Consider the following 23329-nt stretch of genomic DNA (forward strand, 5'->3'; position numbering starts at 1 on the left):
AAGGTTACATTTTTCCCCTCAACTACCGACTTGTTTTTTCTTAGCTATCCTCACCCTTTATCACCAGAGTATAAGTGTAGAGTACTAAAACCTAAGGAGTGAAATGCAATAGCTCTGTAACCTTGTTACCACTGAGTTAACAGGAGACCTTGACTTTCTAAGTAAGAACTTATATCTTTGATATGAATAAAGTCAAGAATATGAGTAATGATAAGACTTCTGGCTGCCTTCATTCTTTCTAGTAGGTGGTCTTGGCACAGGCAGCCTGACTGGTATAGGAACTGGGGCTCTTGGACTCCCTGCAGTGAATAACGATCCTTTTGTACAGAGGAAACTGGGCACCTCTGGACTGAACCAGCCTACATTCCAGCAGAGTAAGATGAAACCTTGTAAGTGGTAGTGTTGTCTGTGATTGTGAAGTGTGGCTGATACACATAAAACTTCCATGTCCAATTTGGTGTCCCTAGAGTTATATAGACAAAGACATTGACTTACCTTAATACAGGAGAGTTTCAGATTTCTGTTTCATCTTGGGAGCTTATGAAGATAACTTTATTTTGTTACAGCTTTATGATTTATTTTTATATAGTCTTATAGTATATATAATAAATATTGCCATATAATATATATGATATCACAAAAACCTATTTTTAAAGTTTTGTCTCCTTTAGTAATTATTTCAAAGTCAGAGAATTCCTCTTTGTAAATACCATAGGTATTATTAACTTGTCCTTGTCGTTGGGACTAAATATTCATTATCCAAGATAAACTAACTGACTTAAAAACGTTAGTGTGAAAGGCTTGTCTGAATGTTATGTTTTGTAGCATGCTTTGTGTTTATATCAGTATGTCATGCATATGCATTGATAATTCTTACATGTTAAATGTGGTTTTTATTATAAAGTACTAAAGATTTTTTAACCTCAAGTGAGATTGTATTAAGGGTAAGTGCGTTACGAATTTGAACTTAGTGAACTTTCATAGTGTAATAAGTCTTCATGAATAAAATAGTAAGACAGAACTATAGTTGTAAAGCAGTTTTGTTAGAATTTTGTGTGTCCCTAGAGCACTCAAATACTGAAACTTGACCACTTAAACATGTCACTTCATTTTTTTTCCTTGAAATTCAAACTATATTGGTCTCTCTGGCTCTGTGTGCTTCATATGGGGGAGTGGAGGAAGAGCCTAAATGCCCTCTGGTTGGTTTTCTGTTCTCACAGCGGACTTGTCTCAGGTGTGGCCAGAGGCAAATCAGCACTTTAGTAAAGAGATAGATGATGAAGCAAACAGCTATTTCCAGAGAATATATAATCACCCACCACATCCAACCATGTCCGTTGATGAGGTGAGTCTCTAAGATGATCTGATTCTTTAATTCTTTAATGGTTTAGGTAATAACTCTTAAATAAATGCCCTTTTCCAAAGTGAAATCTAGCACAAAATGTTTTGATACGTCTTTGCATCTTTTGAAACCATTAAAATATAGTCAGTTATAATGTGTCAATTTCTGGTGTACAGCACAATGTCCCAGTCATGCATGTGTGTGTGTGTGTGTGTGTGTGTATATATATATATATACACACACACACACATATTTGTTTTCGTATTTTTCATTAAAGGTTATTATAAGATATTGAATATAGTTCCCTGTGCTATACAGAAAAAATTTGTTTTTTATTTATTTTTATATATAGTGGTTAACATTTGCAAATCTCAAACTCCCAGATTTATCCGTTCCCACTCCCTCCCCTCCAGTAACCATAAGATTGTTTACTATGTCTGCGAGTCTGTTTTATAGATGAGTTTATTAGTGTCCTCTTTTTTCTTTTTTTAAAACCTTAATATTTATCTCAAGCTCAGTTTATTGTTAAATATTTTGCTTAACAATTAAGAGTATTTGAGGAATGCTCTTAATAATAATTTCTTTTATGTGCATATTGTTTTTATCTTGCTTTTTCCAGGTATTAGAAATGCTACAGAGGTTTAAAGATTCTACCATAAAGAGGGAACGAGAAGTGTTTAACTGTATGCTAAGGAACTTGTTTGAAGAGTATCGGTTCTTTCCCCAGTACCCTGATAAAGAGTTACATATAACAGCCTGCCTATTTGGTGGGATAATTGAAAAAGGACTGGTCACTTACATGGCACTAGGTCTGGCCCTACGATATGTTCTTGAAGCCTTACGCAAGCCTTTTGGATCCAAAATGTATTATTTTGGGATTGCTGCATTAGATAGATTTAAAAATAGGTGAGTGGATAGGTTTCCTGTGAAGCTTCTCTTTATATATAAGGAAAATTAATAACTTACTTACTCGTGCCGTTATTATATGTATATTACCTAATCTTAATGACTGTATGGAGTAACAGGAACAAGTGAATAAAATTCTATTCATTATAATTAGCAAATAAGTGGTATGAAATGTATAAAATGAAATAGCGCTTTTTTTGTTTGCTGAGGTATACTTTATATATGTGAAAGTGAACAAACAGGTCTGAATTTGGGCACAAACAGCTATGTAACCACCTACCATCACAATCAAGATATTGAAGATACTGAATATTTTCATTACCTCCAAGAAGTTCTGTTATTCCACCTTCCCCTTCATCTAAACCCTGGCAATCACTGATCTGATTTGTCTAGTTTTTCCAGAGTATTATTTAAATGGAATCATACACAGTGTGTATGAGTCAGACTTCTTACATGATGCTTTTGAGATTTATCCATGTTACTGAATGTTTCAGTGGTTTGTTTCTTTTTTATTGCTGAGTAGTATTCTATTGTTATGGGTTTGCTATTGGTTTTCTGTTCACCTCTTGATGAGCATTTGTTGTTTCCAGGTAATAGTTTTAGTGGTTCATTGTAATCTAATTTTAAGTGGAATAAGACCTTTAAAAAACAAAGATACTGTTTTTGATGTAAAAGGAGTGAAGTTCATAAATATTTCCCCCCTCTACTTCTTTGTTCCTCCTCTTGGCATTCTCTTAAAATGAGGTATCTCATTGGTAGCAATGAGGGAAATGGCCTAGCTTTTGAAAAATTTTAAATTGTGCTGCCTCTGTTCTTACATGAAATGGTGAATGAATGAACGTTTTTGTTGACAGATTGAAGGACTATCCCCAGTATTGTCAGCACTTGGCTTCTATCAGTCACTTTATGCAATTTCCACATCATTTACAAGAAGTAAGTGTCTTCAGTACTTAAAATCTGACCAGTAGTTGCAGGATTTATCTATTTTTATTTGATTTTGGATTTGCTAGGAATGGCATTAAGATTTTTTAGTGAGGGGCATGATATAGATACAAATGTTATTTGTTGCTTGTTTTGCAGCTTAATCGTGAAAAAAAATTTGGATTATCTTTTATAAGCATGGTTTTGCTTGATTTAATAAAAGGCCTTTTGCTAGTTCTTTAGCCTAATAATGCTATTGAGGAATTGACATCTTTTGATGTTACTAAGAATCCCTGCCTGATTCTAGAAAGGATTTGGAGTGGAACTCTGATAAAAATAAGGAAGGTTGTTTCTCTGCTGTAAGTGTTAATATAATTCAAAGCTGTTTAAGACTTAGTCCAGTGTTTCTTAAAAATACAGCCTTCTTAAACCACCTGCTTAGATTCCTTTAAGGTACTTGTGAAAAAGGAGACAGTCCCTGAGGAAAGGAACCCAGAGAATATACATTTTAAGCCATGTTATGTGATTATTTTTGAAATTTTTAAGTCATTTACTTTAATGATTGGTTTTAGGTTGATTGGTAAATATTCACATTTTTGTTTTACCTTTAGTTAAAGTCAGCTTATAGAGAACAAGAAAAGAAAGTTGATTAATCTCTGTTAACTTTATTTTATTATTTTTTTCTTGTACAAAGCAGATAATCTGCTTTAAAAAGATCATATTTTAAAGAATCAGAAAGATCAAAATTTGAACCTACTTTTAATTCTATATTATAATTTATTCCAGTGCTTTCTACCCCATCCCACTGGATTTGTTAGCCTAGGAAACCATAGAGTGGGAGGCAGGAGTGTATTCTTTCCTATTGAGGGGGTTAGGGGAATGTTCCAAAACTATAGCGCTGAAAACTAGACAGGAAAGCAGTTTTGAAAAGCTAAGATGGGAGGTCAGAGGCTTAGAATGAGATGTATTTGGAATTCAGTGCTGGGAATAGGGACCTTTCAAGACCAGAGAGGAGAAAGAACAAGGGACGTGGTACAAAAGTGGTCACTCAAAGTAATGGTCCCCGTTTCCCACTGTAATAAGATACCCAGAGAAGGGAAGAAAGGTTATTTTATATTTCTGTAGTCAATTTAAAGGGCTGTACTTTCTTTACAGATTATTTTTCCTCCTTGAAAATGCCCCCCCCCTTTTTTTTTGAATAAAGCTGTTGTGTATGTAGATAGTAGTTTTTGTTTTGTCAAGTAAAAGTTGTTGGAAATAGTATCAGGAAACCTGTGTCTGTCTTCTAATTTGTATGTGAGAAGGAGGTTTACTGGTCTGTGAAATGGGGAGTAGGAGAAGACTTCCCAGAACACCCAGTATCATTGCTTACCCTCAGGTTGGCTTGGTGTGGTATACACTGTGTTTTTGTTTTGTGGTAATATCTTTACTGAGTTAGGACTCTTAACTGCAGTATGTTTTTTAGGCCTTGGTTTTCTTATCAGCATCCAATGGAAAAGAAATCAATTTGCTATAATTTAAATTTTTTAAAGTTTACATGTAGTAAGGGATTTAAGGAAATTTATATGCAGGCATTTGTGGCTGCCTTTTTGGAACTTGTTTTGTTAGACTAGTTCTCTTATAAATACTTTAAAAACATACTAATATTTTCCCTTTACTCCTTAAGGAGTTCATGGTATCCACTTATGTATTATAATGTATAGGGGGATATGGACCAGAATGGGGCAAGGCATAAGGGAGATAGATGAATCAAAATAGTGCTCTAAAACAATTTCTACACTCAGAAGTGAGGGGAGTGTAATTCAAAGAGTTCAGTTTCTGTTAAGAACTCTTCTAATGTGTTTCTATCTCCCTGTCCCCTGTAGTATATCGAGTATGGACAGCAGTCTCGAGATCCTCCTGTGAAAATGCAGGGCTCTATCACAACCCCTGGAAGTATTGCACTGGCTCAGGCCCAGGCCCAGGCCCAGGTTCCAGCAAAAGCTCCCCTTGCTGGTCAGGTTAGCACTATGGTAACCACCTCAACAACCACCACTGTTGCTAAAACGGTTACAGTCACCAGGCCAACCGGAGTCAGCTTTAAGAAAGATGTGCCAGTAAGTAGGCCTACCTTTTTTTTTTTTTTTTCTTTCTGTTGGATTTGTTATGTTGTAATATATATCCAATAGTGAGCATGTATTTTAATTTTATTATCAACATCACATACCTCCTTTTAAAAAAGCATAAAGATAAGCATTTCTCCCTTTGTACCCCCCACCCCATTTCCCACAGGCAACCCCTATTAATAGTTCAGTACATATTCTTACCAATACTTCCAGTGCACAGTCATACACACCGTGTACATTTTGCATGCCAAAGGCATCTGTATACATTTTTCCCCCTAGGATTTGTCTAGCAGGCATTTCAGTTTGTTTATCTTATGTGTTTTATTTCTTTAGCCTTCTATTAATACTACAAATATAGATACGTTGCTTGTGGCCACAGATCAAACTGAGAGAATTGTAGAGCCCCCAGAAAATATCCAAGAGAAAATTGCTTTTATCTTCAACAATCTGTCACAGTCAAATATGACACAAAAGGTGAGCATGATGTAATAGTTTATATAGCACTATGAATACTCTCTGTAGTTTTCCTTGATGGGAAAAGTATAGATGGGTTAGGGGATTTATATTCGACACTCTGCACCCTTTTAAATACTTTAAAGGTTGAGGTAATAGAATCAAAATGAAGGGAATATGTGTATCCAACTAGGGTTTGTGGATTTTGTAGACACTGGTTTTTAAATGTATTTTGCAATGAGTCACAGGCTTTTTGATATAAACTTGAAAATGATTTCATGATGATGAAAAGTTTCATTTGTACTTCCATTCACAACTCTTCTCCCAGAAACCATTAGGTACCTAATAAACTGACATAGAGCTTATGAAAAGTAATGATGCCTGCCTTATAAGATTATATGCTAAGACAGTGCTTGGAAATATCTGTAAGATGAGCTTAAACAAGTGGATTTTGAGATGTAATACGTGTACTGTCTTTCAAAATCCCACTATAATGGACTGGGGGCAAATTTTGAAGCATTTAGTTTCCCTTTTGAGAAGAGAAGTTTCAAACTTTACAAATGATTCCTGGAGATAGAAATTTAGGAAAACAATTCTGGTATTAGGTCTGTTAATAGCAGGTTGTAGCTTAGTAATTCATCCTTTTTTGGTCAAATGGAGAGTTGAGTAAAATGGGGATGAAGGACCACATGTTTCATAATTTTAAAGCTTAAACTGACATAGCTGTTTCAGCTCTAATCACCCAATTAAGGGATGATTGACTCCATACTTACATGAACATATTATACTTGATGGCAGCTGTCTGAAATTGAGAGAGATGTAGCATGGTGCTTTAGCATCTAATTTTTGCAAGGAGCCACATCCTGTATCATTCAGAGAAGCAGAACTGTATTTTTTCATCTTTTTTCTTTCTTTTTAAAATTATTTTTATTTATTTTACTTTATTTTATTTTGGGGGTGTGAACAGGAGATAATTGGGTTTATTTATTTTTTTAATGGCGGTACCAGGGATTGAACCCAGGACCTCATGCATCTACCCTTCCCCCCTTTTTATCATCTTTTAATTGTGTATTTCCCATGTCATAATGGTTGGCTAGGTTGAAGAACTGAAGGAAACTGTGAAGGAAGAATTTATGCCTTGGGTTTCACAATACCTGGTTATGAAGAGAGTCAGTATTGAGCCAAACTTTCACAGCCTATATTCAAACTTTCTTGACACGCTGAAGAATCCTGAATTTAATAAGATGGTTCTGAATGAGACCTATAGAAACATCAAAGTAAGTTCTTGTATTTCTTTTTATTACTGTTTTGAGTTTGGAAATACTTGATTGCACGGGCAGAATCTGAGGGGGTGGTAATTGCTGTTTTCCCTGTATGTTATATGTGTTAAAGTATTTATGAAAGTTGCTCTAGGGTTTGTTTCAAATACACAATTAAATTTTCATGAAGAATTTAGGCTCACAGAAATACTCTATGTACTGTTTATTTTGAAAGTAACCACTCTTCTGAATTTTTCATCATTTCATGCATGGTTTAAAATCTTTACCCTTTGTGCATATTTTTAACTTTTCCTTTTCTCCTTCCACATGTTATGCTCTTAGTTTTATATGCTCTTAGCTTTAGTCCCTCTGTTTTTAATAGTCTTACAGAAATTCATTATATTGCTAGTGGATATTTATGTTGTTAATAACTTTCACTATTAAAAAAAACAGTGCTGCGGTGAGTATTTTGATGTCTTTTAAATGTCAGATTTTCTAGACCTGTTGTGGAATAGCTATTGTTTAGGATTCTCAGTTTAGTGTAAGGTCAGACTCTTCCTATGGAGCTATTGCTTGTTCCATGAAATTGAAGTATTTTATTTCTTAGAAGGAATAACTTTTTAAGAAAACAGTGCGAACCAGCGTATAGTTGTAATCGTTCTTTGCTGAATAACTTGGAATATGGCAGGAACCAGCACTATATTTAAACCTGTGGATGGGAATTTCCCCCATTCTTGGTTACGCTGTAGTGCGAAAGAATTCCTGGCTCCTTTCTGTTGCACAGCTGACTTTGTGCCATTCTGCTGTTGCTGTATGGAGTTAAGGAACATAACGATATTCAGTCTTTGTTATCTGATAGCAAGGATGGTTGGTATATATGAAAGCTTCCACATGCTCTGGAGCAAAACTTCAGGATCCTTTCTTTTAAACAAAAGTTTAAATTATAAATTTAAATTTATAGCCATAAAGAGGTGCTATGTAGTACATGGATGTGTGTGTACCCAAGACATTCTCCTATGTTGTTGCTGTAACCCTTAGGAAAGTAAGAAGTAGAGAATTAATGAAACGGACTAGGTTTTCTGTAAATGTGATAAGAAGTGTGTAAGCAATATCATACTGTATTCCAGGAAGTTATCTTATCTATCTCCAAAGACGTATAGTGACCTGGGTAATGCTAAAGATTGCAGCAGAAACCATGATCTTGGTTATGTTCCTCCATTATATCTGCTGTCTTAGAAGGACTTTGAAGCATAGCTGTAGTCTTCATTTGCACTGAATTTAGCTCTTCAAAATGGATTTGCTATTGGATCTCTGCTTCACACCTAACTAAAACTTTTAGTTTTATAATACTTTTCTGTGGGACCATACATGATACTTTTAACCTTGTATACTTTGTATGGTGTATTCTTGTTATCTGTTTTTTAAAAATAAAATGTAAAGGCATTTAAAGGTAAAAATATCACTAAACACAACAAAATATCACTTTGATACATGGACTAGAACTAGTTTGGGGGCACGTTCTCAGTACTGACAGCTTGTTTTTAATGTAGAATAATGGAATTCTTAAACAGTTAGTTAAGAATATTTTTTCAGAAGCTCATTGTCTTACCTTCCTTATTCCTACACTATTTCAGGTGCTCCTGACCTCTGATAAAGCTGCAGCCAATTTCTCCGATCGTTCTTTGCTGAAGAACTTGGGACATTGGCTAGGAATGATCACACTAGCTAAAAATAAACCCATCTTGCACACTGTGAGTTACAGCTAAAGGCTCATATAAAACTTGAGAATGTTTATACAGCATATTCTGTCTAAAAGTCTTTATTTGAGGCCACTTTTTAATTATTAGGTATTTGTAAAAGTTTGGTCCATGTTTTGAATCCCTAATTGCATGCTCATGACATTTAGCAGGATAGACAAAAGTCTACTGACTTTTATTATTGTTACCCTTTCCTTTTCCTAAGGCAAGGGCCAAATACTATATTGATTTCAGTTTTGCAGATGAGTCTGTCAGGGTATCTTTTGGGAACTTTGTGAGGGATTTTCTAGTATATTTTAAGCTAAAAAATACGTTCCTTATTCTAGGACTTGGATGTAAAATCTTTGCTGCTAGAGGCTTATGTTAAAGGACAGCAAGAGTTGCTCTATGTAGTGCCCTTTGTTGCCAAAGTCTTAGAGTCTAGCATTCGCAGCGTGGTGAGTAAATTTTATTATTTATTTTATTGATGGCTGATTTGTAAGTTCGTTTTAGCAGAGGGTGAAGAGACTATATCCTTAGTTCTTATGAAGATAGAGCTAGTTTAGTCAGTTTATTAGGGAAACTCGGATTTCCAACTTTAGAGGCTAAGTAGTATTATGGGACTGATTCTAACGGGTGGCTTTGGGTTTTGCTATTTTTCTGAAATATGATATAGATAGGAAAGTGTTAAGGCCACATAAGTATAAGTGCTTAACTATTTTAGATGATAGAAATTAAAGAGTGAGTTTGGGATCAGCTTAACATAGCTTTTCTATAGGTTTTTAGGCCACCCAACCCCTGGACAATGGCAATTATGAATGTATTAGCTGAGCTACATCAGGAACATGACTTAAAGGTAAATTTGTTGTTCTTTGTCCTTTGAAACATATTCTGCCTTTACATTATTAAAATTTACAGGAAAAGGAGGGTATTTGTAGGGGGAAGCACTATAATATTTGGGTGACAATACAGTATATTATGAAGCTAAATTTTCATTTTTAATATCCTAATCAAATATTGTAATTATGCAGTTAAACTTGAAGTTTGAGATCGAGGTCCTCTGCAAGAACCTTGCATTAGACATCAATGAGCTAAAACCTGGAAACCTCCTAAAAGATAAAGATCGCCTAAAGAACTTAGATGAGCAACTCTCTGCTCCAAAGAAAGATGTCAAGCAACCAGAAGAGCTCCCTCCCATCACAACTACAAGTAAGTGTGATAATTGGCTCTCTACTTATCAGAAGCTTTCTTAAATGGTACCCACCCATGCATATGGCAAATTGTAATTATTCCATGTAATGTGATACTGAAACTTTGTATACTTTCTGATGAGCCTTCTATATTATTAAGGAAAAGTTAGTAATATCTAGGCGTTGTCTTACTGTATTAGAATCTGTCCAGGTAATTCATATGGTATACTTAGATAAATGTCATTAATCAGTTGTTCGTTCATCATATGCCAGCTAAGCTAGATTATCTTTTACATTGTTTGAGGTCTTAGAAAAAATTGCACTGGCATGGTGGCCTTTGTTGGGGATGGCCAGACCAGCTCAACCCGCTAGGAAAGTGGATTATTTGACCTGGATTAAGAGGATTGGAAGTGTAGGAGCTATAGGAGTGTTGAATGATTGGGACATGTGGTTAGAATAAACCAGATTTTCTTTCTTTCTCAGTCCTCAGTAGTTTAAGACTCCCCAGGTAAAACTAGGAAACAGCCTAGATTGAAAAGTGACATCTATGATATAGAATAATCTAACAAGGCTTGGGCCTGCTAATGTGGCATGACTCCTCAGTTGATTTCTGTGTCCTGTCACTCCGCCACTGACATAATTTTACATGTGATGTTCAAATTTCTGCTAAAATAACAATTTCCCTCATAATAATTCAGGGTAGGAAAAATGAGACCTCTGCCCCTCTCTCCCCATTCAGTTAGTTTAATTAGATAAAGATCACTTAATACCTTGTTAATTTTCTAGTAAAATCAGAAATTGTACTTTTATTAGCACTTATTTTATCTCTTTACATTTAGCAACTTCTACAACACCAGCTACCAGTACCACCTGTACAGCCACAGTTCCACCACAGCCACAGTATAGTTACCACGACATCAATGTCTATTCCCTCGCGGGCCTGGCACCACACATTACTCTAAACCCAACAGTAAGTAAATACCACTCTGTTCCTCAGTTCGTACTTTGTGACAAGGTAAATCGGTCCCCTTCCCTTCCTTTCTCTTTCATTCCTTATGGATTCCTAGGTTGTCGGCTTTCGTTGCAGAGAGTAGGGATTGGGATCTGCTGTATAGTATAGCTGGGATATTTTTCTACTCTAAAAATAAGTCATTGTGGCTAGACATCGTTTATATTAGTTCCTCATATCCAAACCCATGATTTTAAAATTAAGTCAGCTGCCAATATGATCACAATCTCCAGGATTCATCACCACGTCACCTTAGTCGTGTGTTAGTCCATGTCTTTCGGCAGATAGCTGGAACTGTGCTGATGGTATGTGTACATATAAAATCTCCAGGGCAAGATCTGGAAGTATGGGTCTTAGTACGCAGTTATGTTTCTGTGGTCTGGTTCTGGGAGGCTGTCTGGTCTAAAGTCATATAAAATAACTTCTCGTCAATCCTTTTCCTGTATCATTAAAAGTAGTGTTTTACTCTATATTCAAGGTGGTAATTGCTTGTTTATCCTTAGTTTTTTATTTTTTAACACAGTGGTATAGTTCAGAGTCAGATTTCATGGCCTTTGCTTTTTAGAGCCTAAAAATGTTTACAAATACGGGAGTAACATTAATACACTGAAGTTTTGTATTTAAAGGTCTTTGAAAGGCTTTAAAAGAGATAATTTTTAACATGTTTTGGTTTGTTTTTGCTTCTACAGATGTGGCGCTTAGTTTTGGGGGGAAAACCTACGTCTAGAAATTATGATTATTTTATAATACTCCCAGCAATCTGATTACTTTCATAAGTTCATCATGAATAGTTTTTAAGTTTCCTAAAATTCAGTAAATTAAAGAGATCAAGCAAATATTATACCTGAGATAAAAGATTGGAAACAGTCTTTCAAGTGAAGCCAAAGTTTTCAGTGTACAGTAATTTTTATAAAATGCTTGCTGTTTTGAGGGATTATTTATAGCAATAATAGTTTTTGTAGAAAGCCTTTTCTCTGTAAACTTGGTTCTTTTTTAATTTCCCCAAGTTAAGTACTTGAGCCAAAAATTTTAACTAAGCAGGTAATGTCTTTAAACATGTTGTAATAAACAATTTTCCCACTAAACTTAGAATTTTTTTAAGAATCAAAGACATAATCATATGTCACAAAATAAACTGAATACTACTCCCTCTTTGGGAGTATTGATTATTGATAAATAACCTATTTCCGGAGCTTCTTGTTTGAAGTGGAAATTGGTAGTTCATGATTAACCTTGAAGTAATTCTAGAAATCATGGGTGTGATTACCAATAGAAATTGGGTTGTCTTATTAAAACAAGCTGATGGCTTGTTTTTTCCTCCCTAGATTCCCTTGTTTCAGGCCCATCCACAGTTGAAGCAGTGTGTGCGGCAAGCAATTGAACGGGCTGTCCAGGAGCTGGTCCATCCTGTGGTGGATCGATCAATTAAGATTGCCATGACTACTTGTGAGCAAATAGTCAGGAAGGATTTTGCCCTGGATTCTGAGGAATCTCGAATGCGAATAGCAGCTCATCACATGATGCGTAACTTGACAGCTGGAATGGCTATGATTACTTGCAGGGAACCTTTGCTCATGAGCATATCTACCAACCTGAAAAACAGTTTTGCCTCAGCCCTTCGTGTAAGTTGATTGTTTTCATGTTGTAGTGTAAAACTCATTACTGCTTGTCTGAAAGAGTTTCTTTCTCTTTACGTGTAGCAGTGGATATTTCCACTTACTCTAGTAGTCACTATATGTGTTTGATGTCTTCCTTTCCCTTAGATTGTAAATTCTGTGAGGTGAAGATCATGTCTGTTTTTGCTCCTGTTGTATCCTCAGTATTGTTTGGCAGATACTAGATATACCTCATATTCACTGGTTTAAAGAAATGAAGGATTGTTTTTTTAATTGTGTAAGTTAAAAGTCTTGATTCTGTCTACCATGAAGGATTTAGATTTAAAGCACTTTGGAGTGGGACAGTATGGAACACTTTAAAGTGACTGTGCATGCACACACACGAGCATTTACTCTCTTTAATTAAGCAGTTCAGTTATTAATTTGAAGCCTCAGATATATGTCATGGTGCATAATGCCTTTGTTTACTGCTTTACCGTTTTCATGGTATTCAGTATCTTCACAACAACCTTGTAAGATGTTTCAGTTGAGTAGTAATTTTATCTTATAGGTGAACATGATTGTTAGACTATTTTGTGGTCACAGCTAATGAGTCATAAGTAGAGTTGGAAGTTTTAATTCATTTGTCTGAGTGCTGCATTTTCTGTTCTCCTGTTTTGTCTGTCCACAGAAAAAAACTTTAAATTTTTTTCCGTCTCTCCCCCTCCCAATAGACTGCATCCCCACAACAAAGGGAAATGATGGATCAGGCAGCTGCTCAGTTAGCTCAGGACAATTGTGAATTAGCTTGCTGTTTTATTCAGAAGACTGCGGTAGAAAAAGCAGGCCCTGAGATGGACAAGAGATTAGCAACTGTAAGTGTTTAGCTTTTGCCTTTTAAGTATTTTTTTTTTTTCCATTTAAGAAGGTGCCTCATAACAAGAACCTCAGTGATTTATTTTTTATTTGCAGGAATTTGAGCTGAGAAAACATGCTAGGCAAGAAGGTCGCAGGTACTGTGATCCTGTTGTGTTAACATACCAAGCTGAGCGGATGCCAGAGCAAATCAGGCTGAAAGTGAGAACTGGGGGCCCTGTCTCTCCTTGCCCCATCTTTGTTTTCTTTCTGTTCTTATTGCTTAAACTCCTCACAAGGACTAGAATATTGAGATTAAATGCCATTTCTGAGAAAGCATTTCATTTCACTTAAAGGCTACCTGTAGGAAAGGCATAGGAATTGTTTCGATGTGTCTCCTCCCCCATTGTTGAAGTGCTGCTATTAAGAGTTTATATACCTTTTAGTTTTTATGTTTCCCAACCTAGTCTTCCCTTCTGGTTCTTGAGTTTTTATTGCTAGTTGCCTTTTGGTGTGAAGGTGATGTTGAGAAATCTGATCATTTTTATCAACTCCACTGGAGAATTGCTCCCACATGGTCCTACTTGGGGCATTTTTGTGTGGAAAACTCTTAATTTATAAATGAGGGTAATTCTGACAGGTCTCAGGGAAAAAGGAAATACTGTTGAACTGTATGTCTGCACATGCATGCACATTCAGTCACGTTCTATCAGCTCCTGTGCACCCCTCTCAGAATTCCCTGTGCTTACTCCCATGCAAATTTTCCACTTTGAGAAAAAGTTTCCCTTGATTGTGAAGAAGGATCCTGTTAAAGTAGGTTTTCTTTTTCCAAGGTTGGTGGTGTTGACCCAAAACAGCTGGCTGTTTATGAGGAGTTTGCACGCAATGTGCCTGGCTTCTTGCCTACGAATGATTTAAGTCAGCCCACAGGATTTTTAGCTCAGCCCATGAAGGTAAATACTTGTCTTGAATTAAATTGAGTAATTTACAGTTGAATTTGAATCTTTTTGCTAATCTGTCATTTGTTCCTGGGAGCTTAAATTATAGGGGGAAAAAATTACCCACAGCTATTGAGTTGTTGAGTATACGTTTCTTTGTATCAAATCAGCATGGCATTCAGGATTTTGTTTGTTTTGTTTAAATCCATGAGGTTGATTTAACTTTCATGTTTGGCCTAATTAAAGGAATTTACATGGTGACCTCATGGCTTCCCTTGTTCCTTGTAAAAGGATTTTCTAAAAATTTGAAACATTTACAGAAAAGTTGAAAATGTGGAGGGAAGCATTTTACCCTTGAACCATTTGAACATAGGTGCTGACCTTAAGGTCTCAATCACTTTTGAATCCTTTGTGTGTTTTCTACAAAGATGTTCTCCTGTGTGACCATAGTATAACCATTGAAATCAGGCAGTTAGCACTGATATGTGAATATCATCTAATCCTTAGACCTCACCCATATTTTACCAAGTGTGCAAATACTACCTTTTTGTAGTAAATTGATCTAAATCAGAATCACACGTTTCGTTTAGTTATCATATTTAAAGATTTTAAAAACTAGGGAAAAATTCCCCACAGGTCAATCCAGTACAGCTCCTTTTCTCATCTTTTTATGACCAGACGCTTTCAGATTATAGACCAGTGATTTTGTAGAATGGCCTGATTTGGGTTTGTCCAGTATGTTCTCATGAATAGATTGAGCCTAGTGCATTTGTGATAAGAATATCACAGAAATGGTGCTGTGTTCTTATTCTGTCTATCCTATCAGGTTTTGACAGTTGGACTGAATACAATATTTTCCATGGTTTGGATTATTTACTTTCATAGGCCAAAGACAGATTATTAGATGCTACAAGTGGTACTGCTCTCACCCTGTCCCATTTATCATGCTCTCTTTCATCACTTGATTGTGTTGATGTCTGCCAGGCTTTCCACTGTCAAGTGAAAACTCCCACCCCCCATGCCTGCTCTGCACTGCTCACCTAATGGCATTAAGACCAAATAGTTCAGGAAGGGAAATGGAAAAGCCCTCGGTATTTTGATGAAAAAGAAAAAAAGTGGGGGTAGTAAACACATTAACAGACTTTTCGTATGTGCTGGTGAAAAATCTTTTTTTCTCTTTTTTGGTTGTTTTCTCCTCTAAAACAGCAAGCTTGGGCAACAGATGATGTAGCTCAGATTTATGATAAGTGCATTACAGAGCTGGAGCAGCATCTTCATGCCATCCCACCGACTTTGGCCATGAATCCTCAAGCTCAGGCTCTTAGGAGTCTTTTGGAGGTTGTAGTATTATCTCGAAACTCTCGGGATGCCATAGCTGCTCTTGGATTGCTCCAGAAGGTTAGTTTTTAAACTGTGGCCTTTAGAAGAAACTAGGTTTGTAAATGCCTAGTGACCTGCACCATCATCTACTTAAGTTATCCTTAAGACTTAAAATAATATAAAGCAAGTTGTGTTCTGTAATAAGCAGGTGATTTTCTCCAGTGCGTTACAAATAGTAAAGTAGAAAATCTTTTCTTTTTTCCTGTTAATGTAAGCTTTTCTAGAATTATGATAATTTAAGAAACTTTGGAAGATATCCCTTTACATTTTGAGGGATAGGTTGATCCAAGTACTTGGATAATGGGGCAAGGTATATTGGGTTTTGACTGTGTAAGGACAGTGAAGCCTTTCTTGAAGCCCTTCTTGACAATGAAGAACACAGCATAAACTGGAAAGAACTTAGAGAGTCTCTGTGTTAGGCAAGTGAAAAGGATTTTGGTGAGTGGAGAGACTGTTGACTTGAGGCTTTAGAAAGTATATTGTACTTTGCATTAATATTTGGTTCTTTACTTTGATAATTGGGCTGAGTACTGTTATTTTCCATAGTTCTGAGCACTTTTTTTTTCTTCTGTAGGCTGTAGAGGGCTTACTAGATGCCACCAGTGGTGCTGATGCCGACCTCCTGCTTCGCTATAGGGAGTGCCACCTCTTGGTCTTAAAAGCTCTTCAAGATGGCCGGGCATATGGGTCTCCGTGGTGTAACAAACAGATCACAAGGTCAGTAGCCATCTTAGAATTCTGAGTAATATTTATTGACCTGCCTTCTGACATACATGGCCCTATTTATGTTCAGGCAGGAATTTCTAATTTTAAGTAGTGAGAGAATTGTTGACTTTTATCCTTTTTCCATCTGGTGCCCATGATGGATATAGGAAGCCAGTATCTTGTTTTGGGGAATAAATTATAGGTCATTGGTTTTAAAAGGTTTCAGTGGTTTCATAGAAGTGATATTCATACATAAATAATATCTTAAATGGAATGCTTTGTTTTCTAGCCTTTGAGAGTAAAACTTCAGTTTTAACACTGGGTTGTCTGTTCTTCTTAATTACTGGCTATTTTGAATCTTGAAAACTGATTTGCTCCTGGCTTCTCGTTCCTTAATTTGGAACAAGTTACCATTGAATAAAATGGGTTCTTTATTTTACCTATTGATACACAATATGGTTTAAGCCTTTGTGAGTAAAGAAATACCTTTTTTAGGTGCCTAATTGAATGTCGGGATGAATATAAATATAATGTGGAGGCAGTGGAGTTGCTAATTCGCAATCATTTGGTCAATATGCAACAGTATGATCTTCACCTGGCTCAGGTATGGAAGGAAATAAAGAGGAAAAGGGATTCTGGTAGTTGGGAAGTGTGTTTGTTGTAAGTGTTGTCTTTCTTACATTGTGCTTTCTATGTTGCCAGTCAATGGAGAATGGTTTGAACTACATGGCTGTGGCATTTGCTATGCAATTGGTAAAAATCCTGCTGGTGGATGAAAGGAGTGTTGCCCATGTTACTGAGGCAGATCTCTTCCACACCATTGAAACCCTCATGAGGATTAATGCTCACTCCAGAGGCAATGCTCCTGAAGGGTGAGGTTGAAATGCTTTGGGATCCTTGTGTATTCAACAGTTTAAGAATGAGCTTTAGAAATGAATGTGCAAACTTAACTAACATTACCTGTTACATAACTGCTTTACCTACAACATATGGTAAGCTTTGGTGAGGCCTAGTGTTGTCGCTTTAAGTATGAGAGCTTAACTAACTGCCAAGCCTTCTTGCTATAGAGCAGTGTATACAGCACTAGACTTGGTGTCAGAGTCCTCTGTTTAAGGCCTGGCTCTGATGCTTAAAATCTGATTTGAGGCAAGTTGACTTAACCCTCCCTAAGCCTGTTTCTTATATAAAATGGAAACAATATCTTGAAGAACTGTTGAGAATTAAGATAAATAACATAAAGCATGATACATAGTAGGCATGCAGTGAATAATTTGTTGATCAGGAACATCAGCTCCATTTCAGTGGGCATCATTTTTTTTTGTCAAGAGGTGGCTTAACTGAGGTCAGTCATTTGCACATATGTCCCTATGAATAAACAGATATGAAGAAATCAAGGATAGTTTTGTTTAAATATGGGAATGGTAAAATGATCATCACTCTTGTAGTTTGTATTAAATAAGCAAATTGTCCAACTGTATGTCTTGAAATCACAACCATGAATAGACTGATTTTCCTTCTGGATTTATTATACTAGATTGCCCCAGCTGATGGAAGTAGTGCGATCCAACTATGAAGCAATGATTGATCGTGCTCATGGAGGCCCAAACTTTATGATGCATTCTGGGATCTCTCAAGCCTCAGAGTATGATGATCCTCCAGGCCTGAGGGAGAAGGCAGAATATCTACTGAGGGAATGGGTGAATCTCTACCATTCAGCAGCAGCTGGTCGTGACAGTACCAAAGCTTTCTCTGCGTTTGTTGGACAGGTAGAGCTTTTGGAAAGAAAGGTGCTTTTTATTCAACATAAGTAGGGTGTGATACCTCCAATATTAAAGCTCAGTATTATGTATCTGTGGTCAGTTACCTCCATACTCATGTAAACCAAAAATGTCATCATCATTACTCTGTTAAACTGATACAGTTTATTTTCTCATCGTTGGTTACTAAGCAGTAAAGTCAACATTCCCCACCACCCCCTTTAGTTCTTTTTACCTGATTTCAATTGTCACAGCTACAAAGTACAGTGGGTCAGATAATGAATAATGAAATTGCTAGATGTATGGAGTAATTTAATCAGCTTGATAATCAACAATGATTGGATTATGGGCTAATAAAGTTCTTATAATAGCCCATGTTTTAAAAAAACAGCAAAAAAGCAAAAATAAAAACCTTAAGTATTTAAATAGTAGAGCTTTTTATTGCATTTTCTAAATTAAATCACGTATCTACCGAAAACTGATGAACATGTTTTTTGGGAAATAGTGTTTAGTATTTATTTTCATTTGATCTAAATTAGGCTTTGAGTTAAAGCGTTAGGAAACAAGTCCCTAGCTAAAAACTAAGTCTAGCAGGAATATTTGTGAACAGGATGAACGGAAAAAAATACAGGAAGGGAGCCTACATTTGTAAGAGTACCATTGAGCATTTTGTTTTTGATCATCACTGGCTGCTTTTAGCCACTTTCATACCCAGTAGTCATTGTGTCCTAATCATACTATTTGGCTGGTGAGAGTGATGCTTTCCCAAAACTGGCCTTAAAGTTCTTACAGTAGAGCTGTAATAGTGTTCATTCAGGGAGAGATAACTTGCTTATTTCTGCAGTTTGACCATTGTATTTCTTCAAACTGAGACCAAAGATTACGTGTGCCACCAAAAAAAGGATATAGATTAGATATATTATCAGATAAATGACAAATGAACATGGAAGAGTTGGTTTGAATTTTAGAAGCTGTTAGAAATTGTATTTACTTTTCAAGGTGACTGATTTCTTTGTAAAGCAAACTAAGTTAAGTTTTTCCCTTAAAAGAATCCAGGGAATTACAAAACATACCCTTTGAAAAGTTGTTACTGCACGTTTACAGTTTGATTTGGATGGAAGGATTTTTAATCAATTGGTTTTTGTGATCATTGATATTTCATGGGTATGGATGTGGCACCTGTCGCAGCTCTTCCTGTTTGCTTATTTGCTCGTTTCTTCTCTTGGTTCGAAAAAGATACTGTATTATACTTTTCTATTCTCTTTTGCATCCTTTGAAACTTCCTTTTTCCTCTTATGCTCACTCTTGATCATAGCAGTCTGTCCTCATTTCTTCTCCCCCTTTAGTTTTTCAGATTTCAATGTAGAAAAGTCCCTTTGCTGGCCTTCTGTCTCGGCTAGGCTATATTCTTATCAGTTTAGCTTTTATATTACTTATCAAGGGACAGTTAAATTACTTTAAAATTTCCAAGATAACTGTCAAGTTTTCATTCTGGGCTTGGTTTCATTGTTGAGTAAGCACTGACCTCCTCCCTCTGCAGCCTTAATGCTTGTTACGCTATCTTCTTTTTCTTCTTTTCTACTGGCTTAATAACTGCTCTGCTTCACTTCCAGATCACGTCATAAAATTTGTACTTTATCCTTTCTTTTAAATAAACTTGCCCTTTCCACTTAATTTATATTAAAATAATTGGGTATGATCTGTGAGCATTTTCATTTGGTGCCTCCTTATTGTATAAATTATTTGATTTTCCTAATGTAGCTAGTTGGAGTTTCAAAAACTTTGTTGTTATTGGTTAAGTCAGTTGGAAGAAATTTTCTTAAATTCTGTGAGAACATAAAATATATGTAACTTAATCTCTTCCTTGGGGGAAATATACATTGACTAGAATGTATTAATATGATTTAATGGGTTACTAACGGTTTAATTTGCATAGTTAACTTTCAGAATTATTGGCTATGGAGTGCTGTTCAAAATTGCCATGTTACTAGCTCTTTTTCACTTCCCATCAAACTTAAAACTGAAGGAATTCTATCATGGGTCCTTAATGGAGAAGTCATTATCATGACACTTTTTTTTTTAAAACAAAGTAAGAATTAGAAATGTGACAGTAGGATTAAATGAGGAAATATTTCTTAAACATGAAAATTAGAAGTTTATTCATGTGTATTATCTCATTTGCCTTTTAATGTTTTTGTTCTTTTGGTAGATGCATCAGCAAGGAATCCTGAAGACGGATGACCTCATAACAAGGTTCTTTCGTCTCTGTACTGAAATGTGTGTTGAGATCAGTTACCGTGCTCAGGCAGAGCAGCAGCACAATCCTGCTGCTAATCCCACCATGATCCGAGCCAAGTGCTATCACAACCTGGATGCCTTTGTCCGACTCATTGCACTGCTAGTGAAGCACTCAGGGGAGGCCACCAACACTGTCACAAAGATTAATCTGCTGAATAAGGTCTGAACTCCTTTCTTGCTTTAGTCTTTGCACACTTGAAGTCTTATCAGTGGTTCTTAACCCTACAGGGCCCTCCAAACATTTTGTAATGTCTTCTGTCCAGAAATTAAACTCATAGATGATATGTAAACATAATCATTGAATTTTAGAAGAAGAGTATGGTGCCTTAATGGACCCCCCTCCACCCCACCTAAAAAAACAAAACAAAAACTCATACTCTATTTTTAGTTATGTTAATGTTTGGTAATGACTACACTAGAAGACATTTAGGTAGTAGGAGATTTGCCCCCAAATACAGAATCACTGACTGAGATTGGCTAGATATGTCCATTGATAGCATAGATTGGCAACTCAGATACCACCAGTGATACTGCAGTTGTCTTGATTTTCTGAAAAGGAACAAAATACAGTATTGCTTGATTTATACAGTAGAACTCCTGGAAATTTGAATATTAAGATAGTGCAAAAGTGAACTTAGAGTTTGGTCTTGGGTAATTACTAATGGGTTATCACATTCCTCACTGTTAAGTGGTAAAATCAAGTTCTTAATACATTTTTGAAGCCTAATAGCTTACCTGTCTCCCATCTACTAAATACCAAGAGAAGTATTTTAAACCATTTGCCTCTTGTCAACTTTATGACAGACCAGAAAAATTAGATTGCTTCATTGTGTTAACATGATAAAATATGATGTAGTATGCTGACTTTTAGAACTTTAGAAAAACCAGCAGGCTCTTGTGGAAAGAATACATGTCTGGTCCAAGGATATTCAAAGGAAACATAACAAAACTCCTCAGGCCAAGTCAAACCAATATGTGGTCCTTTTGGCTACCATCATATAAATTTATATTCATATCCTTCTCATGTAGGGTGTAAGGATGCAAGGTAAAGAAGCATGACTAGAGAGTGGTAAATGAGTTATCTTCATGATTTACAAGCTCTCTAATCTGCTCTGTAGGTCCTTGGTATAGTAGTGGGAGTTCTCCTACAGGATCATGATGTTCGGCAAAGTGAATTTCAGCAGCTTCCCTACCATCGAATTTTTATTATGCTGCTCTTGGAACTCAATGCACCTGAGCATGTATTGGAAACCATTAATTTCCAGACACTTACAGCTTTCTGGTGAGTATTGTTTAATATAATACTGTTAAGGATTTCCTGTTAAGGATTGCTGTTTTAGTGTAGTAAAATTTGAGAAGTAGAACTCTTGTGGATTTCAGGCATGTTGGTTCACAGTGCAGGTTGCATATTGTCTCTTAATTATATTTATGTATTGTTTACTGTATTTAAGTTGGACTGTGCTTCTGACGAAGGTTTTATTTTTTCAGCAACACATTCCACATCTTGAGACCTACCAAAGCTCCTGGCTTTGTGTATGCTTGGCTTGAACTGATCTCCCATCGGATATTTATTGCAAGAATGCTGGCACATACGCCACAGCAGAAGGTGTGGCTGCAGTTTATCTCCTACAGATGAAGACTGTAACTACCTGGGGCTTATTAACACTCTTAGTCATTCAGTAGTAATTGTACTTCTTTCTTTCAGGCTTAGTTGGGAGTTCTTATATTTAGTTGTGGAGTCAAGTCATAGAGAGAGTACTTCACTGAAAGCCATTCCTCAGTGACTGGAGTACTGCTTCTTCATATCTGTTGTGTGTCACCTTATGTCAGTCTCTTAAGGATTTTCAAGAGAAAAAAAGTTGAAACCTTAAAGCACCTCTGTAGACAGCTAGCTGTATAAAACTCTGGGTAATGGAGGTCAAGAACCTGCCAGGTTCTCACTCTAGAGAGTCTTGCATTCAAGGTTGAGAGGACCACTGGTCTCTGCTGTATTTGAAGAATTAGAATCAAGTTTGAGTAATGAGTTTTTAGTATAATTGTGACTAAACACAGTTAACATGAGAAGTTCTCTTACATCTTGCAATTAAATGACAAGTGACTCTAGGAAGTACCCTTGATTGGCCCTTCAGATCAGAAGGAAATGTGACTATTATATGCTTGGTAAAAAAAGAACATGAAATAATCCTTAAATGGAGTTGGTTTTGTTCAGTGAAGAAATACATTCCAGGAGGAGGAAAAACATTGAATATATTGAATAAAACTACCCCCAAATGAACATAATTGGGATATGGTGAGCAGGCCGTGTTTGGCTGAAAATAGAAGATTCATGTTGTAAATTGGGTGAGGTTATTTGCCAGCAGTTGAGGGATTGGGAATGGGAAAACAAATGGTTGAGACCCAGGATTTAAAAGAAGGAATTAAGTAAACAGACCCTAGTTTCTCAGGTGGCTCAGTGTTTTGTGTTTTGTGCCCTATTTAAGTTTTTGCTACAGGTGCAAGGACCTATGTTTCCTGGATTTTCTGGAGCCAGTTTGTTCTAAGCATTATTTTTTCAGTATCTCCATATTTTTGCCCACTCCTTTTTAATGCCAGTCTTTGAAAGGTATTAATGTCTGTATTCTCTAGTTACGTTAACATGAAGAAGAAATTAATCAAGTCACAGTGTAACTGCTTGGGCAGCTTCTTTGGTGGCAGAATGGCAAATGAGTATAATTATGATTCATTTCTTTTTTTCAGGGATGGCCTATGTACGCACAGCTACTGATTGATTTATTCAAATATTTAGCGCCTTTCCTTAGAAATGTGGAACTCACCAAACCTATGCAAATCCTCTACAAGGTAATTAATTTGGAGTTATAAAATTAAAATAATTAACACTAA

General features: G+C 36.1%; 1 protein-coding gene and 1 non-coding gene across 7 annotated transcripts in view; both read left to right on the forward strand.

The window, feature by feature from the left end:
- Positions 1-23329, forward strand: part of CNOT1 (CCR4-NOT transcription complex subunit 1) — a 95008-nt gene that overhangs the window by 63727 nt on the left and 7952 nt on the right. Inside the window, exons 19-43 of one of the 6 annotated variants that reach the window (XM_010967251.3) lie at positions 243-389; positions 1221-1345; positions 1962-2248; positions 3103-3181; positions 5035-5265; positions 5608-5748; positions 6825-7004; positions 8621-8737; positions 9070-9180; positions 9501-9578; positions 9754-9931; positions 10752-10882; positions 12247-12543; positions 13251-13391; positions 13489-13593; positions 14205-14324; positions 15516-15707; positions 16264-16406; positions 16890-16998; positions 17097-17266; positions 17929-18181; positions 20361-20609; positions 21568-21731; positions 21938-22055; positions 23186-23287. In XM_010967251.3, the coding sequence (XP_010965553.1) occupies positions 243-389; positions 1221-1345; positions 1962-2248; positions 3103-3181; positions 5035-5265; positions 5608-5748; positions 6825-7004; positions 8621-8737; positions 9070-9180; positions 9501-9578; positions 9754-9931; positions 10752-10882; positions 12247-12543; positions 13251-13391; positions 13489-13593; positions 14205-14324; positions 15516-15707; positions 16264-16406; positions 16890-16998; positions 17097-17266; positions 17929-18181; positions 20361-20609; positions 21568-21731; positions 21938-22055; positions 23186-23287 (3968 nt within the window). The remainder of the gene's footprint in view (positions 1-242; positions 390-1220; positions 1346-1961; positions 2249-3102; positions 3182-5034; positions 5266-5607; positions 5749-6824; positions 7005-8620; positions 8738-9069; positions 9181-9500; positions 9579-9753; positions 9932-10751; positions 10883-12246; positions 12544-13250; positions 13392-13488; positions 13594-14204; positions 14325-15515; positions 15708-16263; positions 16407-16889; positions 16999-17096; positions 17267-17928; positions 18182-20360; positions 20610-21567; positions 21732-21937; positions 22056-23185; positions 23288-23329) is intronic. The other 5 variants (XM_010967253.3, XM_010967252.3, XM_010967254.3 and 2 more) reach the window with 5 other exon arrangements.
- On the forward strand, positions 7680-7818 carry LOC123611948 (small nucleolar RNA SNORA46). Its single transcript, XR_006719062.1, has one exon. It is a non-coding gene; the product is annotated as a small nucleolar RNA SNORA46 (small nucleolar RNA).

Source organism: Camelus bactrianus, chromosome 9 (genome assembly GCF_048773025.1).
Source record: "Camelus bactrianus isolate YW-2024 breed Bactrian camel chromosome 9, ASM4877302v1, whole genome shotgun sequence".
Classification (NCBI taxonomy): domain Eukaryota; kingdom Metazoa; phylum Chordata; class Mammalia; order Artiodactyla; family Camelidae; genus Camelus; species Camelus bactrianus.